The 14,915-nt window shown below is 41.4% G+C and overlaps 1 protein-coding gene across 5 annotated transcripts in view; it reads right to left on the bottom strand.

Moving 5' to 3' along the window:
* Positions 1-2,983: 2,983 nt before the first annotated feature.
* WARS2 (tryptophanyl tRNA synthetase 2, mitochondrial) overlaps positions 2,984-14,915 on the bottom strand; it is a 51,748-nt gene continuing 39,816 nt past the window's right edge. The window contains exons 5-8 of one of the 5 annotated variants that reach the window (XM_072880814.1): positions 12,177-12,295; positions 9,666-10,099; positions 4,918-4,980; positions 2,984-4,372 (exon numbers count right to left, since the gene is read on the bottom strand). In XM_072880814.1, coding sequence (XP_072736915.1) covers positions 4,349-4,372; positions 4,918-4,980; positions 9,666-10,099; positions 12,177-12,295 — 640 coding nt within the window. In that variant the 3' untranslated portion in view covers positions 2,984-4,348. Of the gene's footprint in view, positions 4,373-4,432; positions 4,981-9,186; positions 10,100-12,176; positions 12,296-14,915 lie in introns of those variants that run through there. The other 4 variants (XR_012045359.1, XM_072880824.1, XM_072880805.1 and 1 more) reach the window with 4 other exon arrangements.

Raw genomic sequence — 14,915 nt, 5'->3', positions numbered from 1 at the left:
ATCACCTCGCAAACAACAGGGACTAAGCCGGACTCCCTCCCCGTGGGGACTAGTTTGAATTTGGAAGGCTGAGCCGCATCTCCTTGTACCCGTGGAGCTCGGAGTTCGCCCTCTCGCCCCCGACAGAGCAGCGGGGCACATGCAAGAGCAGCCCCCGGCTCCGTTCCGCGGGAAGCCACGGCCCTGGGCTGGGGGAGGCCCTTCCGCGCGGGGGGCGCTGCCCCCCCCATAGCCCCTGCCGAGCTCGCGGCTGCCCCCTGGCGCCCGCCGCCGCGTACTGCGCTCCCCACCGCCGGCCGCGGGGGGACCGGCGCGGGTGGCAGCTCCCCCCGCAGAGGGGAAGCTCCTTCCCACCCACGGAGGCTGAGCAACGCTCCCCACCGCTATTTAACTCCTGTGACACTTTCCCCATCAAACCTGTTTTTTCCACTGGCTGCTATTTTCGGGGTGGGGAGCAGGGAGAGGCTTGCAACAACGGCAGGCAGGGGCATCCTGCCCTAGAGACACCCACCAGCAGATCGAGGGCCAAAGGAGCAGAGGGACCACCTCCTTAAAAGAAAACAACCCGAACTGTTTACTGTTCAGGAAATTTAGTAATTATTTTTCCCCTCCCTGTAGTAGCATTACCCTTCTTTTGATGTTAGATCCTTGCCAGAGGCCCTCACTTTCAGGCTGCAAGGAGGAGACAAAGATTAAGGAGCTGCAGTAGAGACCGTAGCGTAAGTTTCTTCAGGACATTTTCAGGCATTTTGCAGAAGAACAAAACGTATCAATTTAGAAAGCAATAGCCTACAGGTTTCTGCGAAGCAGACAACTTTGACACTGTTACTGGATCCGTTATTTATTACTCTGGATTGAACTGACCGCCCTCCAGCACATTTCACTATGTTTATTCATGCCACAAGCACCACTAAAAGAGCATCTCAGGAAGAAATACTATAAATCAGCACCAAGTGAGGGCATCTTCAACTGGAAGGCTCAAAATGCTTAGCAAATATTAGTTCAGCCTCCCAATACCTGTGTAATGAAGTCTCCTATGCCTCATTTTACAGCAAGCGAATCTGAGGCAAAGTACAGCTAAGCAACTTGCTCAAGGGCATCAAAGAAATAGAAGGTAAAACATATTCTTAGATCTTCTTTGCTTAACCAAAGAGCAAAACTCTTCCTGCAGAAATAATATTAAAGGAGCAGAAAACTGCAAGGCAGACAAAAAAGACCTAATCAGATTAAAAACAACAGGCCAAAACAGCCTTGCTGATGTACATTTTGCTGTTTTCTATGAAGTTGTAGAAAAACTTTCTATAAAGTTGATAGGAAATCTTCTGTATTTATTTTATTTTGGCTGCTGATCCTCAGCTGAAGATCCATTTTTTTTAAACTAATGAGAGCTAACACCCTCCCCTCCCCCCCCCACCTTCCAGCATCCATTAAATCTCCTCAGGCCACCCAGAGATCTCCCTTGACAACCTACTCATCATCTACTGAAACATCCGCATAAACCACAAAGACGACATTCACACTTCAGCTAATCCATCTCCTCAAAAGCAAGCAGAGAGTAGAGTGAAGCCCTTTGAGTCAGGACTTCACTGGCTTAAAGAAGGAAAAAAGTGGAATTTCTATTCCAAGGCAGCCTGCCAGCATGTGATGCTGGTAAGCAAAACGGATTAGAACAGTAGTGATGCTCACCACCTCGATTTTGCTGTCATTCTCTACAGGTATATTGTAACTCTTAAGTCTATTTTAACAACACTGTTTCTCTGTAGGAATTAAGCCCATTAGAAATACCCCCCCAGCACATTTCATCTTCAGTGGAGCCAGAACAACCTGCTCCCACATAGAAGTCATCAACACACCTGAATCCAAGATCTTCAGAATCCCAGCACATCCCTGAGCCGTTTCTGCAATGGTTATTAAACACCAAAATTATATTTTCCCCACAGGTCACACCGATACTATGCAACCTGCAGCCTTCATGCAGCCCACACAGTAAATTCACTCACTTCACAGCTTCTAGGGGTGTTCATGTTGCTGTACGTAAGCCAGGAGTGTCACAGCTTGGATCAGGTGTCTCAACAGCAGCAGTAATCCTCTCCCAGCCAATGTTTTCCCAAGGTCCATCAAGGCCCTTCTGCCTAGTGTGTCAACATGCATGCCTAGCAAACGCACTAGCTCTGAGACAGAAATGGGTTTAGTCGTTCACATCCAGTGCATTCAGCCTGTGACTAGACAGTAACTCCAGTGCTTCTTGAGAAGTGTTCTTGATGTGATGGGGAGGAGCTTTCTGTGCATCAAAACTATAGTTAAACCATGGTCCTTTAAGATGCCTTGTCCACATGGATTCCACATATGTCCCTGGAATGTATGACTGGATTCTTTTAAGAGACACAGCCATTGAAGCCCAGCCTTCACTCTGTGCACCTTGCTTCCTGTTGCAAGAAAAAAGTGCAACCTGTATTTAAGAGCAAGAATCTCAGGAGTAACTTTCTGATTAGAACAGATGGAAGGCGGGACACACAGCACATGTGGATAACAAATCTTGAAGAACTCCAGCTACTGTAAGGTAAATACCCACCCTTCCCCCCCCCCGAATATCTACACAACTTCAATTTTGGGGGTTTGCAAGCACTTATGTCAGTAACAGAAAGTTGATGAGGGTTGCCTAAAAAGAATGGATGCCACACTGCTACTCACAGTTTACATTTGGCCCACAAGCATCAACAGAAAATTGCTCTTCTTCCCGTTCTTGCTGTAGGAACATCTGCCAGACAGGCCGTGAAGGAACACGTGTGGGCAGAGAAAGCCCCAACCCACTCAGAAAGACCTTTCTCGGCTTGAGTACTCAAGAGGCACTTATTGAGATCTTTGTTATTCATTCAGCAAACACCATGAAGAGAGTCTTGAAATACATTTGAACAACTGTTTCCAGTCACAATAAAAAGTCAGTCTCACAATATTCAACATACAAGATTTTACTTTACTCAGAGAGGGATGCGGTTTAGGGAAAGAAACATGAAGGTAAACAGGCCAAATGAAGCCAGAGACCATCTACACCAGAAACTCTGGGTAATGCCAGAGAGTAGCCTTGTTTTGATAAGTTTCATCTGTATTTAGCTTAACAATATGTTTCTATAAATCCTGGGGCATCAGGAAAGAATTTTTCACCAAAGATAGCAGAGAACATATATTCAATGTTTCTAACAGAAGTTTCATGAATTTTATCAGCATGTGACCATCATTTCATTTTGATGGATGACAATGAAGTCACAACAACAATGAAGACATGCCTCGGAAATCAGGCTGATCGGGAGGGTTGTAGATACAACAGCATGTGGGACAAGTGACACTGTCCATGCAGGATCTTGCCTGTGCTTTGTACGACCTGAAGTCCCCACCTGAACAGCAAGCACCTTGTTTCAGAATGGTTTAGGACAGCAAGAGAGATCTGGTACCACCTTGCTCTGCCATAAGCTGTTGCTTCCCACCTGTAAGGGTTAATCCATTAACCCTTCAAATTAGACTCATACTGTCTTTACATTGATTGTATCGAGGAAGCAGATGGCTTACTTTACTCCACCATCACATACAGTTGTGTGACTTCTTGTGTCAGCCATATGAATGAGGCTATGACCATGCTATCATACCCAGGCTTTTACAAGCATGCTCTTACTACCAAATATTTAATAACTTTTAAGGATTTCAGTGCTGGAACTCTTGTCCTCACATTTCGTCTTGCAGATACACCAAATATAGCACATCTGGAACTGACCGAGCCTTCTGGTGTGGCACAGATTTGCTGTTCCTGTCTCACAGCCATGTTGCAAGTGTTGAGAGCACGACAGCACAACAGACATTAAGCTCAGTGCTTAGTTTCACGTCCACAGGCAGCACGAGACCAGTCATGTAGTGGATAATCTCATCTTCAGTCATGGTGTTCTGTGACAGCAATTTACTACAGCAGCAAAATATCTTCCCAGATGTTAAACTGTTTATTGTAACTGGGCACATGTGCTCATCCCTCAGTGCAGGAGGTTGGCATTTGCTTTTATAGAAAATAATTGTGAAGCCAAAGCTGCTGCTTAAAAGCAAAATGATCAATGAATCTGCCATTTGCATAATAATGTGGGACTGTTGCAGGTAGAATGATTTTTCATTGGCACAAAACAAAATAAATGCTTTCTGTCAAACCTTCCACAATATGACCATTAGCACAACCAACAAAACCGACAGAAAAGACAGTGGGAATCAGCACAGAATCTTTTGTGACAATAAACAGAATTTTCCATTAGTTCAGCTGTCATCTGGTCACCAAAGGACTATGCGATAGAAAGCTTGTTTGGAAATTCAAAGTTCAACAGAAGTCTTCTCTCACAACCTAGTGAGTTAAAAAAAACAAACCAAAACACAAATTAGATCAATGAATGTCACATAAGATCACAGTTTTGCTGCAGCATTTTCCCTGAAACTGGCCCATGCAACTAGTGAAGTCCCATGATGTAAGGGACTTCTGAAATTATGAGAGGAGATGCTTTGGTCCTTCGAAGACTTTTGACTACACAATAAAGTGACATTCTTCTTGCAGCTATTATTGCCAAGTTTACCCAGAAAGAAGGAACAGACAAAATCATTTAAAGGAAATTAGATAGTTCAATATAGCAGAAAGAGGGGTTTTGTTCTCCTGGCAAGAACAGGTAACATCTTTCCTGAACAGAAGACCTTTTCCACCAGACTCCCTATGCTATCATGCTAGACTATTTCTCTCTGTGAAGCAATCAGTCATAAATAAACAGGTAGGCAGCATCGAGGAACTCAAATGCAGAGATATCAGTACAGGTGAAAGATCCATCTGTTCTGAACGTAAATCTAACCAAGCTGGACCACTGAAAGAGCATGCTCATTAGATTCAAGACTCAAACCCACCTGGGTCCATATTGTTGCTGTTGCCAGAACCACACACAGATCCCCTCCGAGTTTTGTCATGATCTTTGAGCCATATGGATAAGTAGAACACGCATCAGAGCAGTAATGAAAAATATGAATGAGTAATTCAGAAAGGACCTCTGGCTCTTACTGATCCTACAGCAACTACTGAAATTGATACTGCAGCTTATCAAAACAAGCTGTTTTGGGAAATCCCCATTTTGGGAAAACATCCAAAGGCTTTGGATCTGAGGATTAGATTTGGCTTTGGCTAATGGTTTCCAAACAGATTTCTGCTGACACGATCATCTAGCAAACTGTAGAGACCAGAAAAGTTAAAGTTTCATGTTATAGTACAGTCCTCAACAAATCAGATACAGAGTTCCTACATCAGCTGACATAAAGGCTTTCATCAGCAATATTTACTGCTGTACTGTTGTCAGTATCATGATGGTCCTAACCAAGGATAAGAAAACACTTGCTCTGATAACCTATAGTCCCAAAACATTTAGATGCAGGTCAGTCCCCAAGGATCCCATTTCACTGTCCTTCCTTAAACTTTCAGCTCCCTCATATGAACTCCCTAACCTTGAATGGAGGCAACCATAATCCTGCTAAGGAGTTTTGCTTGAATTGTTTGTAGATAAACACACACTGAATCAGAACTATTCACAAGGCCTTCTGGAGAATCTGAGAACCCAAATCATGGTGTTTGAAAACTAAGTATACTTCAACCACATCTTTAAGAGTTACAAACAAATTCCAGTATAATGTACAATATACATACACTCCAGTTATTTGAGGTAGGGATGTATGCAGATGCTGGAGCAGTGCCAGAGTTAATGTATGAGGCCAATCATCATCTGGAGTCTCTGCTGAAGAAAACATTGTTCCTGAATCTAAAATTCCCAGTAAATTCTGTGCTCTAAACTGGGAGCACAGAACTGAGACTCACTATCAGCGTCTTCTGATAAGTGATAAGATGACTTCCTAGGAACCATTGGTCGCAAAGATAAATGTCTCAAGTGTATAAATGTTTTAGTTAGATCTTAGTAAGTTATTCACTGTGGAGTTGACGTTCATCTCTAAAGATAAGTGAATCTCTTCAGTTACCTGGAGATGCTAGGTCTGATACTGCAGATCCCAACCACTACATATTTACCTCCCATGCACTAAACATACAGGAATGGGAAAGGAGGAGATTTCGAGACTAAGACACAAATTACTGCACATATTTGAGGAAAAGGATTGCTGAAGAAAAGGAAGCTGAAACAAAGAGCAACACAGCAAGGGGTAAGGATACCTCTCCACCTTTCAACTCTTCTTTTTTCAACTAGGAAAGACGCGATTTGATCTCTTTCCCACTCAGTCCTGGAAGAACACTTTACAATGACTTCCACAGCACCACAGGGCATGTCTAAACTAGCATTGCAGTTGGGATCAGGAGTGTGCTTCTGCAGAAACTCCCCACTAACTGCACTGCAGCAGGCATCACAGAGAAGTCTCAGGGAATATGAATCAGATGAAACCAGACATGAAAATGCATTTCAGGATTGCACCTACTGCACTCCAGATGTAAACAAACAGTAAATCCCTGGCACACCGGACTAGAGTTAGTGTGAAACAAATCCTTCTGAAATACATAGCACCAAGCCTTCTCTAGCAACTGTTCTCTAAAAAGCTGGTCTAACTCATCTGCGCTACTTTGCTAAAGTAAAGACTGCCACAGAGCACCATCTAGAACGGGTGCTTACAAAAATGTTCTGAAGAGGAAACAGGGAGGTAGAAGAAGAGCAAAGAGATCAGAGTAGCTTGGTATCAAATAACTTTTACTGATAGTAGCGAGCACACGTTGCTTCAAGCTTAGCTTCTACCTGCCAAACTCTTCTCGGATGCCAAGTAAACGGCTCAAGGAATGCAAAGAGGCAGCCAGGCTAGGTCCAGCTAGACTCAACCTGAATGCCAAGATGGTTAACTTCCCAGAAAAGCCACGCTCTAAGAAAACTGAAATAGGCAGCAGATACCTGCAAACAGCTACACTACAGTTGTCTCCTCTCAGGGGACTCTAATGATAATGGTTGTTAGTGGAATTGGGATTTTTTCACTGGGCAGATGCAGCTTTTATTTTGAGAATTCCTCCACAGAAGCTACTAAAATAAAAAGGCTAAGTCAACAATCAGTAGGTGAACATACTCATTTTACACAAGTTTAACTTTCCTGAAGAAATAAAACCAGGCATATTTCCTTACTTGAAGGACACAGGTCAGGCAAGTAAGATTTGTTTGACTGATAAGGGAAAGGGAAGGGGAAAACCCCAATCTATTATTGAATTAAAAAGAGAGAAAATAGTAAATTTGATTGAAACACTGTTAAATATGTGACGTATTAAACCTCTACCCCCCAAAAAGGGGTCTTTTGAAGCTTTTCTTCCTGCTTTACTTACGTGATTTTCTGAAAAAATGTCACAGTTTTGGAAAGACTGCTCAGAATAGCTTGGGTAACGAGTCAGAATTGCCTGTTGATGTCATCCCCTCCCCCCCCCCCTTTTTTTAATAAATTGTATTGAAGACATATGAATACTCCTATTTCCTTTTCACTGCAAAGGAGGTGTGTTGAATGCCAACCCTATGTGTTAGGTGATTTGAGTATTGGAAGTGTAAAGACACCTTGAAACTATGATTCATCTTTGAATACATGCTCCTATCTTTGCTAGTGAAAAAGAGGAACAGGTAGAAACTAAATACATTAGTGTTAAAGATTTTCAGTATCCCCATGAGCACTGTGCTAGCTTCTCTTAAGGAACCTATTGTGGGACCTTTGCAGAAATCAATCCATGTTAAAAAGTGTCACAGCAACCACTTTATGCCAAGTCAGTAAGCAGTGGTAACTGTGTGCCTTAATTTTCTGTCTTAGTTCCCATGCAGACTAATGCAGCTGTTAAACACTAACAAAAGTTTGGTAAAACTACCTAAATATTCACAGTTATAACTGTGCCCTTTCCTAATCCAGTACAGCTAATTTGAAAACAGGGACTATTTTTGGATACACTTATTCTTTCCAGAGGACATTACCTTGGACTTGTCTACACTGAGTCTGGTTTCCCATCATTCTGTCTCCATCCACTCTGCTCCTCTAGTCTTGACTAACTAGAAACTCTGTCATCATAAAGTTCTTGCATGGCAGTTCTCTTCTTCAGATCTCTAACAAATGAATACAAGTCTCAGTACAGATGCGCAGACGCTCAATCCACAACTTCTTGTTTTGCAAAATTAAAGAATTCTTTCTGAATCATCTCATTATGATAATTAACTAAATAGCTTTTTTTGAACCAACCAACCAACTGCTCTACATAGAGCCCCCCCCAGGTTTACTAACCCAGTCATGTAAGACTGCAATTCTTCATGACAAATGCCATAGGCCTATAATGGTCATGAGCTGCCAGAGTACAGGATGAACTCAATTTACATTACAGTATAGCAATTTCAAACACAGCACCAGTAAGTGCAACGATACACCTAAATATGCCGGCACAGGACTTGTAGGGTTTTCATTACCTTTTAACATGTACTACTACCCCTGCTTCAGAAGAAGGTGTCTCCTCTTGGCAATTCCCCTTTACCACACATTCCCCAAGAAATGCCATGGTCCATGGGTCCCAGTCTGTGGGTCTTGTGAGGCCTAAGATCAGTGGAGGCAAACACCATTCTCCCATCACTGAGTTTTCTTGAGGCTCAGTACTGAGATTTCATAAAGATCTATTTAATCCCATTCTGTCTCTGACCTCAGCACAATTTTCTAAAGAAGTAATTTTGTAAATTTAACAGAAAGTTATCCGATTTCTCAACCTAAGATTTCTTTCACACAGGATTACATCTTTTCCCCCGCACCTTTTCTTTCTAAAGGAATCCTAAACTTGATGCTGAACTGAAAATCCTGGAGCTCCCTGCTAAACCAAACAGCAGGTGGAATAGGAGCAGCTGAAGCACATGTCATTTCTCACTGAAGTACCTTAGACCTGACCAGCAGTATGGCACAGGTGGCAGAAGTGAAACACAAGTCCACTCTCTGGATTCTTTGAAGTGACTATCAAAGAGGCACAGTAGTCACAGTGAGTTTTAGAGTATGGATATCCGTATCCATAAGACACACTGACTCACTTCACACAAACTAGATGCAGATACAAAATTACACTGAGTTTGAACACGTGATAGGGAGAGTCAGTAAGTTCTCTCTTCATCACTCTGAGCATTTCGATTTGTAAACCCGTGCTTTTATTCTGGTTATCCAAGAACACATTCAACCACTGTATCAAAGCTGAATAACCACCAATGGTAGGAGTTGTCCATCTGTAACAAGATCACATGCACAGCTAAGGATGTTCTTGAGAAGATTACAAATCTTTCTGCTAGATTCTGATCACCTCACCTTCTTGCAGTCGTCAATGGAAAAACCCCAAACTCCATTTGGGCAACCTTATATTCCGCTTTTGTGGGATTTCTTCGTGAATTGTGATTGCTTCCGCCCTCCCTCTTTGACTATCCAGACAAGCTCAATGCTGGTCCCACTGGAAATATGTGGCTTCATGTACATTTTTTATTACAAACACCTTCAATGTTCTACTTGAATTTTCCAGGAAAAAAAGTTTTTGTTTCAAACCAAAATGATTAAGAAGATACAAATAACAAAGTGCCTGTCTCGGGAAACAAAAGTCCTTGCAACTAGTCAGCAACATTCTACTGAAATCCTACCAGTCGTCTTATTTCTTGATAGATGGGGGCAGCCAGTTCTTTGGCTTTCTCTGCTCCATCCTCTAAAACCTTTATCAGATGGGACGTGTCTTCCTGGAGTTTCTTGATCTCATTCCTGATAGGTGCAAATTTTTGAATAACTGACTCTGCTACCACCATTTTGTAGTGAGCAGTGTCGAGACCAGCAGATTGGTGCAGCACTTCTTTGATGCTAAGCCCCGTTACTGCAGCATGAATGGACACCAGATTGGAGACACCAGGGCGACTGTCTGGGTCATAGGTCACCTCAGAGGTAAAGTCAGTCACAGCTTTGCGGAATTTCAGCACTATTTCGTCAGGGCTGTCCACTAAGTTAACAGTAGCTAACTTCTGTGGGTCTGACTTGGACATCTTCACTGTTGGATCTCTGAGGGATTTTATTTTCTTTGTTGTACCTTAAAAAAGAAAAGCGGGGGGGGGGGGAGTAATTATGAACACACACAGACAACAGTTTCTTATGACAATTGCTAAGAACACTTTGTAGCAGCATGAAGTTCTCTGTTTATCCTTGCTTAAAAATGGGTTGTGAGCACAATCATGTATGCTCCTATTTAGTCTTTATGCCCTTCCTGTCCTTCTAAGCTGCTTTTCTCCTCCCATAAACTAAACGAAAAATTGCTCCATTTGTCCCCTCCTCACTAAGCAGAAACTTCTGCTGGGACAATTCCTAATATTTTCTGTGGCTACATGCTGATCTTCCCTGAAAACTCTCTCCTCTCTTGGAGGGAGAGGAGTACACTGGGGACAAGTTACCTAGAGAGCATGGACTGCACATTACTGAAAGGTTCTGTAACAATGGAGAAACAGGTTAAATCCACTGGTTAAAAAAAGAGTCCCAGAACAGTTAACCTCCTTACTTTAGGAAAATCTTCCACCCAATATCTCTTGGTAATTCTCCTAAATATCAGTAAAGACAGTTATTAAAAGTTCCCTAACTGAACACTAACCAGCTCTGTTAGAGGGAAAGCATTGTTCAGATAAGAGAGGTGTGGGTATTGGACAAACTACTAAGATATGTACTTGAAATAGCATAGTAGCATTACAGCAATATTGCAAAGCACTTTCTTTAACAGCATAAACCCAAACTGTTCCAGTCTTTCACCAATAAATATAATTCATGGAGTACACAAACTACCACTGATCTAGAAAGTACTCACACCCATTGTTTTTAGACACCTAATACAGGCAACTAAATTACCTACATACTCCTCATAGACGGCCTATGTACTCAGTGAAAGGATAAGTGCTCTTCCATGGTACAATTCAGACTGCCTCAGAAAGTGCTCTGTTCTGAATCCCCTTTTGGAAGGGTCTGTCTCTTTTCTGTACATTTGAAGGAGTCCAGGTAATCTGACTGCCTACAGCTAGTGAGTCTGAATAGGTCCCTAACTCCTCCATTCATCTAGGATATTTCACTGGTTTGCATATACTCGTGCACTTATGATGGTATGCTTTTCATGAGGAAAGTTAAAATGTTCTTTTTTTTTTTTTTTTTTTTCCCAAATTGAGCTTTTTATTTCCTGAAAAACAGTCTCACCTGCATCATAGGCTACACTCAGCTCCTCATTACAGTGCTTAGTATTTAATTGTTCATTAGAAACTGTAGAGTTTGCAATACCTAGTATTGTCTAAGCTCCACTCTGGGTCTAACACCATTTTTGTCACTGAGGCTTGAAAATTGAGGAAGGTTTATTACTGCCTTTCTTTTATAAGGTGAGAGCTCCTTGCCCTTTTAGGGGCGAAGGTCTCTGCTGTGCATTCCTCTACATTACTTACAACAAAGATGTAATGTTTCTTCCTTGCCCCATTCTTCACATTTCTTAACAAACATGCCATTTGCGCCATCTGACTCCTCCTCACCCTCAGCCTATGACCTTATAGCTCAAAAATGGCTGAGAAGATTTTCCTTATAAGTCTCCCTGAACCTAAGATAAAAAATGGAAAGTCTAGGCTCTGTAAAAGACCCTTACTGAAATATGGAAGTATATATTAAACATACTTAAAAGATTTTTTAGCATTGTAGCAATAAATCTACAAGCTGTTTAGCATGCTTAATGTAAACATCTACCACTCAGACACTGAAGAAATCTGCTTGCTAGAAGTCTCCTGTCTTGTTCCTTACACGTCTCCTGAACTAGCAACATGGAGCAGAAAGCCTATTCTTAAAAGGTCCAATACCTGAAGAGCAAGGCTGACTGGCAGCAGCAGAGTGCATCTGGCCCCCTGGACTAGAATACCAGACGTCACATACATTCCTCTACTGGGGATTTGTAAAGCCTTATGTCTATCTTAGGAGTTCAATTTCACAGCCTCTAGTCTCTTGTTGTCAGTTTTTAATTTTCCACTCCCATAGCATCAGTTTGCTCCCTTTTCTTGGTCCCTGAAACTATTTCCACAATATTTAAATCCATCTTCAACCTTGACGTGCAGTTAAGGGGGGAGAAAAAAAAAAACAAACCAAGACCAGCTCACTTAAAATGGCTTTGGGCACAGGAAAGAATTCTCCGTATTTCTTGTTGAAATGTTGTGCTATATCTTGGGCTAGTTCCAGGTGCAGGACTTGATCTTCTCCAACAGGAACATGTGTCGACCTTTTAATAAAAGACAGATACAGGAAACTCAGCAAAGCTCTCTGGTTCTGCTGAAATGTTACTCAAGACTGTCACAGCTTCTGCCATGACTGAGGGCCAGATTGAGCCAAACACTCAGTCCCAGCTAGATATAGGTACTGTGGGAACAAGATCCCAAGCTGACTGTATCCCAGGATGGGTCTGCTTTATGTGCTGAACTGAAGCACATCTCCAAGGGCAAAAATAGCCCTTCACGAAAACATACATAGTAAAGATACCAATAAGAGCAAATCATTAAACTCAGCTCAAAGAAAGGTTTTTGTAGTATCTCCTACTGTCTCTTTAGAGATCAAAGAGCATGTGTTACAGTGTGCGAAAAAAGTAAGGAAGATCTGCAAGGCATAAAGCGCAAGCACCTTGCCTTGTCAAGTCTCAGGAAAACATAACTGTTGTTGAGAAGTTAGTACTGTGGATTTGTCAAGGGAAGGAAAGAAGAGAGTGGTTCTTCCTCATGGGTCACCATTATATAAATATCACATGGGCCAGTGCCTCTACTGCCATAAGTGTTATCATTCATAGATTAGAACTGTTAGGATCAAAGGATGATTTGACCTTCTGTATTGAACTCAATAGCTTGAATGCAGTTCTAGAAGAAAATACAATCTGCAACAGAGGACATGAGGAGGTGAAGAATCCATTACTTCCCCTGGTGATTCTTTCCCACAGTTAATCATACTCACTAAAAATGTTTGATTCTTTTAGATGAGGCAGACTTGAAGTCTTGCCAGCTTCTGATTACTCTCCCCTCCCCCATCAGATTTGTTTTCTAAGGCTTGTGGGGTATTTAGCTCTGAATCCTGGGGATGTTCCAGTGTAAGAAAGTTCACTGTGCATCTTTTAAGTTCCCAGAAAATTTCAGTTCAACACGGTACTCCTTCCTTCCAATTCTGAATTACTAGGCTGACATCCAGGAACCAATTTGTCCACCTTTATTCCCCTCCAAACAGTCAGAAAGGCAACCTAGAAACAGTAACAGTAGCCAATAGGAAATCACAGTGGCCTACAACTAACAGAAAGAAAATCAGTTACCATAATCAATATACTTTAAGCAGGTCAAAAGAAATGTTTCCATATGCCAAAATGGTTCCATATTCACAAAGTTTGCCACTAAACAGAAAACATATTGTCTTTATAAATGCCTCTGCATGATTCTTTGCTTTTTTCCTTGCTGTTTCTTTAATATTTCTGGCCTGGTGCTATTTTTATTCCTTTCTGTCATATATTTGCCTTCCGTCCATTTTTCTGTCTCTTTTATCCTTGGTTCATCTCAATTAGTACTGTTTCTCCCCCTCCTGCAGCTCTTAATTCTTCTTCATGACTGCTGTTCCCTTTCTGTGTTTCCATTTCTCCCTGATTCTTGTTCCCTATATTATGTTTTTACATTAAAACATTTCTTATTAAAGATATTATGTCAAATTTCTTCAAAGAGGTATTGTTTCTCTTCTTCTCACTTCATTGTTTTGTGCTGTCTGGACAGCCTGCTATTAATACACATGGTAGCAAACAAACCACAGGCTCACTACGGAATGATGAATCACATGATTTTATTAGAAATGGAAGAGACATACATGGTTGAGCTCAGTCAAAACAAGGTGATTTCTGATAAAGCTGTCTAAATTTCACCCTTAAACACTGCTTGACAATCAAATGGGACTCACTGCTTAGAAGATTATTTTAATGTTCAAATTCATTGACTTTTGCTTCCCATTATTTTTAGTTAAAATTCAAGTGAATTAGAAGTATCATCTACTGTTCTTCTAACATTACTGTTTTCCCTTACTAACTATCACTTAGGATTAAATTTCTCTAGATAGATTTTTCTGGGTTAACAACTTGCCAATCTTGGTTACTCTGTCCTCCTAAAGTCCCTGCCCTCATAGTTCTGTATTACTTCTCTGTCCCAACAAATATTCACAACTTCAGAACAATTCCACAAAGTACCTATGCTCAGAACATAAAAATAATTAATCCATAGTGAATTGTCGCTGCCATTTACTTATTGAGACAGTTTAAAACATATTATGAAATACAACCAGTGATGACAATGCACTACAAGTTTTATCAGCTAGGCTACAAACTTAGGCATGCTGAGTCATCAGTCCCTCATTAGCGTGTAATTCCATTGCAGCACATAGCGCACCACAGAGAACATTGAACTAGCCCAGGTACTACAAGGTACAGTATATTACTCACTTTTTTTATCAGTATCAAAAGGCCTACACAGAATCCCACACTAATATGGGTATACTATACTATATACTATACAGCCAGCTTAAGTATCTTTACAGTACACTGCATAAAATAAAGCATAACTACTTAAAAAAATATATGTATATGTATGTGTGTGAACATGTAATATGTATAATTAAACATCAGTGTGTTATAATTCCCTAGGAATTGTTCTGAATTGACCAGCTTTTTCTCTTTACAGCCCTGTCAGTTGCTTTCAAATCAGGCTAGATTTCAACCAGCCACTTGAGAGGTAAAAAAAGCTGCCATCCATTTCCAGTCTTCTGATCTAATCACACCCAGCTCCCCCACTTAGTAAGTTAGCATGTTAATCTGACGAACATTCATTCTA

The sequence above is a fragment of the Ciconia boyciana genome, chromosome 1 (assembly GCF_034638445.1).
Source record: "Ciconia boyciana chromosome 1, ASM3463844v1, whole genome shotgun sequence".
In the NCBI taxonomy this organism is placed as follows: Eukaryota; Metazoa; Chordata; class Aves; order Ciconiiformes; family Ciconiidae; genus Ciconia; species Ciconia boyciana.
Note: the sequence above shows the minus strand (reverse complement) of the source record. Positions and strands in the feature narration are given on the sequence as shown.